General features: G+C 35.3%; 2 protein-coding genes across 2 annotated transcripts in view; both read right to left on the bottom strand.

Moving 5' to 3' along the window:
* Positions 1 to 452: 452 nt before the first annotated feature.
* Positions 453 to 2,578, bottom strand: LOC113474677. The gene is made up of 4 exons (XM_026836680.1): positions 2,306 to 2,578; positions 1,791 to 1,898; positions 1,486 to 1,553; positions 453 to 987 (listed from the first exon to the last, which is right to left on the bottom strand). The coding sequence occupies exons 1-4, from the start codon at positions 2,438 to 2,440 to the stop codon at positions 756 to 758; spliced, it is 543 nt and encodes a 180-aa protein (XP_026692481.1). The 5' UTR covers positions 2,441 to 2,578; the 3' UTR covers positions 453 to 755.
* A 170-nt stretch (positions 2,579 to 2,748) lies between these two features.
* Positions 2,749 to 3,158, bottom strand: part of LOC101242112 (potassium voltage-gated channel subfamily H member 1-like) — a 6,481-nt gene continuing 6,071 nt past the window's right edge. Inside the window, exon 10 of the mRNA XM_018813927.2 lies at positions 2,749 to 3,136. Within this exon, the coding sequence (XP_018669472.2) occupies positions 2,981 to 3,136 (156 nt within the window). The 3' untranslated portion in view covers positions 2,749 to 2,980. The remainder of the gene's footprint in view (positions 3,137 to 3,158) is intronic.

The raw sequence follows: 3,158 nt of genomic DNA, 5'->3' as shown, positions 1-3,158 counted from the left end.
CTTGCCCAAGGACACAAACACCCACAATGGTAGCAGCGACGAGCCTTGAATCCATTACCTAATGGTTACAGACAGGCGTGCTAACCACAACGCCACGGCGCCGGAAGTTGTGTTTACAAATAAGCAGACTTTTATTTAGGAATATGTTTTTTTTAACGTCAATTGCTGCCAATTGGTGAATATGATCAAACATGCAAATATCGATTAGCGAATCTAAATTAGTTATTGATAAAGCAAAATATTAAAAACTGATCTAGTAAAAACAATTGGCACAAATCTATACTTTGTCACATACATTAATGCATAAGCAAAAAATAGGTAAAAAAAACAAGCTTTATTCCATATGGGAGGCCTTGTCAATGATCTGAAAAAAAGCTCACATTGAGTTTACTTCATCCTCAATCAACATTTCAATGTTTTTCATCAAATTTTCGATCACCGTCAACTTTTTATCCGTCCTCTCCAACTCAATACTTATGCTGGTTTTAAAATCAAGGAAGCTTCTTAAAGATTCCTTGACTCCTCTGGGAAGATCAAGCTCTTCCCACTCACTCCCCTCCAGAGAAAATTTGATGGTCCCAACTTTACATAGAACGGGTTTTCCCCCAACCCGATCCTCTAATCTATAACAAGTAGCAGAAATCTGAGCGTCATTTTCAAAATCATCGACCGAAATCTCTTTCATTCTATCCAACTTTTTCAACGGTTTCAACTTTATTTTAAAATCCTTTTTTGCTGGCGAAACTTTCGAATTTTTAATCTTTACCAACTTTTTCGACTTTTGCGCTTTTTTCTTCCCGCACCTTGGACAGCACCCCTGGTCTAGTTACTTTATTTATTGATGTATCTTCAATTTTAGGTCCCCTAGTTAAATCTCCATATCCATGAATAAGAGTACAGACTCTTAATGACCATCTAAGGGACTTCATCACGCGCTGTGATTTTTCTTTCAACAACTTCCATGCTGATTTCTCTTCATTCTGTTCCCTGCAATTACCCAAAATTAATTTTATTAATCTCTTAGAAAACAGCAACAAAAATTCAATCAATGACAAAGAGAAAGGATTATACATAAAAACGACAGTTGTTAAAATACAACATAAAATGATCAAACTGCTTTTTTGGTATGAAAGTTGAATCTAGATTTACCAAAACCAATATTTTTTTCTGTTATTTAAAAAGTTTGGGTCAGTGTTGGTAGAAAAAACATTACATTTTTTAATAATTATTAGAAAATGTTTTTGTTTTTTCATAAACAGATTTATAAAAGTTTTTTACATTTCTATTTTTTTTTTAAATTTTACTGCCTTAAAACGTTTGCATTCAAAATCCCGCCGGTCATAATACCAATGTTATGCTAGTCTACAAAACATAAATATATATACCTAACTGTTAAAAAAATAACCTTTTCGAAATTTTGTTGCTTAAAATGATAATTGAAAATACCTCCAACAATTAAAAACAAATTCCTACAAAACTTTTAACCTTGAAGATGAGACAATGCTTTGATTATCTGGTTCTAAAGGTGAATATTCCATTCTTCGTTTCTTAATCTAGAAGTAAAAATTACATTCGTTTTTTTCACACAAAATTTTACATATAATTTACATAAAAAAAACTGTTATCCATGAATAAATCAATGCAAATTCTTTATTCTAGCACGGCAGGAAACAAAATTCATTATAACGTAGGTGTTCTGTTTTATACACCTTTTTCCTGCCTAGGAGTTACCATCTATGCTTTACAAATTTTTACAATTGCATTTATTATTTCAAGATTTTTTTACTTACCATTATCTTTTGATGCCACTTTTTTAGCCGTTTAACTTTTTTTGCAACTTTCGGATCAGTAGCTGCATCTCTCTCCCACTGGACAGATTCAATTGAGCGAAGATTAAACTGGTAAAATTATTGTTTTTATGAATGAATGTAACTTGCTTTATCCTCACATTACCAGGAACAAGACAGTCATTATAACATAGTGATCTGTTTTATACACCTGATGACCTCTTACTAGCCATCAGTTATGCCACTTTGTGGTTAATTGTTTTATAAGTATTGCTGACAATTTAGACAACCCATTAGTGACCACTAGGTTGGAGCAATTGTCGTGAAGTGTTCTGCCCAAAGACACATACGCCCACAATGGTAGCAGCGACAAGCCTTTAACTTGTAACCTTTGGGTTATAAATACACACCCTGACTACTCTGCTACAGCTGCTTATCAATGTAGATTACCATAAGTAAGACAACTAATGCCTACAGAGCCTCTACAACTAACACTTCTGTACTTTAAAATCTCTCACCATTTTTGATACACAGAATGTCATGTTCAATTTTTTCCGAAACAAAGTTTTTATTGAGGGCAAAGTTTTTGCCACTTCAGCCATGTTTTCTCCCGTTATGAAGTTAATATCAACATATGTGAGCGCTTTGACCATCACTCTACTAGATCTGCCTTCCAATTGCTCCCATATGTCAACACCAAAAGAATCTCCATTAGCTGCAAGTATGAATGAATGAATGTAACTTGCTTTATCCCCGCAAAAAAGGCCCGAAAACGACAGTCGTTGATCTGTTTCGTACACCTCGTGCAAGCGTATAGTTACCAAGTATTTAACTTTGTAGATGATTATATTTTTGGGAATTTTTTCATCCTTTTTATGTATGGCTGATAATTTGGACAACCCATTAGTAACCACTGGGTTGGAGCAAATTGCAGTTAAGTGTCTTGCCCAAGGACACATACGCCCACAATAGTAGCAGCGACAGGCCTTGAATCCATTACCTCTGGGTTACAGGCAAGCGCGCTAACCAACTATGGAAATTCAAATCAAGCGCAGTTTGACAATGTAACAAAACATTACTCCAATCCTTACTCACTTAGTAATCCAATTAACATTCCTTCCCAAGTTACTTCCACAGTCCCAGTAATAATGAAGAAAACGCAATCCACAAGTTCGCCCTTGTCGCATACAATCTCACCCGGAGCAATCACGAAGCGTTCCAACCTTCTTTGCCACGAGGCGAACACTGTTTTCATTAAGAGACGTGATCATTGGATGCTTCTGCAACAATCTCTTGTGCATGTGGACGCACACTTCCGCTCGTTTATGGTCAGGTAGTTGGCCCAGTACCTGTTTGGTTGGAAATATTTTT

The sequence above is a fragment of the Ciona intestinalis genome, chromosome 11 (genome assembly GCF_000224145.3).
Source record: "Ciona intestinalis chromosome 11, KH, whole genome shotgun sequence".
NCBI lineage: Eukaryota > Metazoa > Chordata > Ascidiacea > Phlebobranchia > Cionidae > Ciona > Ciona intestinalis.
Note: the sequence above shows the minus strand (reverse complement) of the source record. Positions and strands in the feature narration are given on the sequence as shown.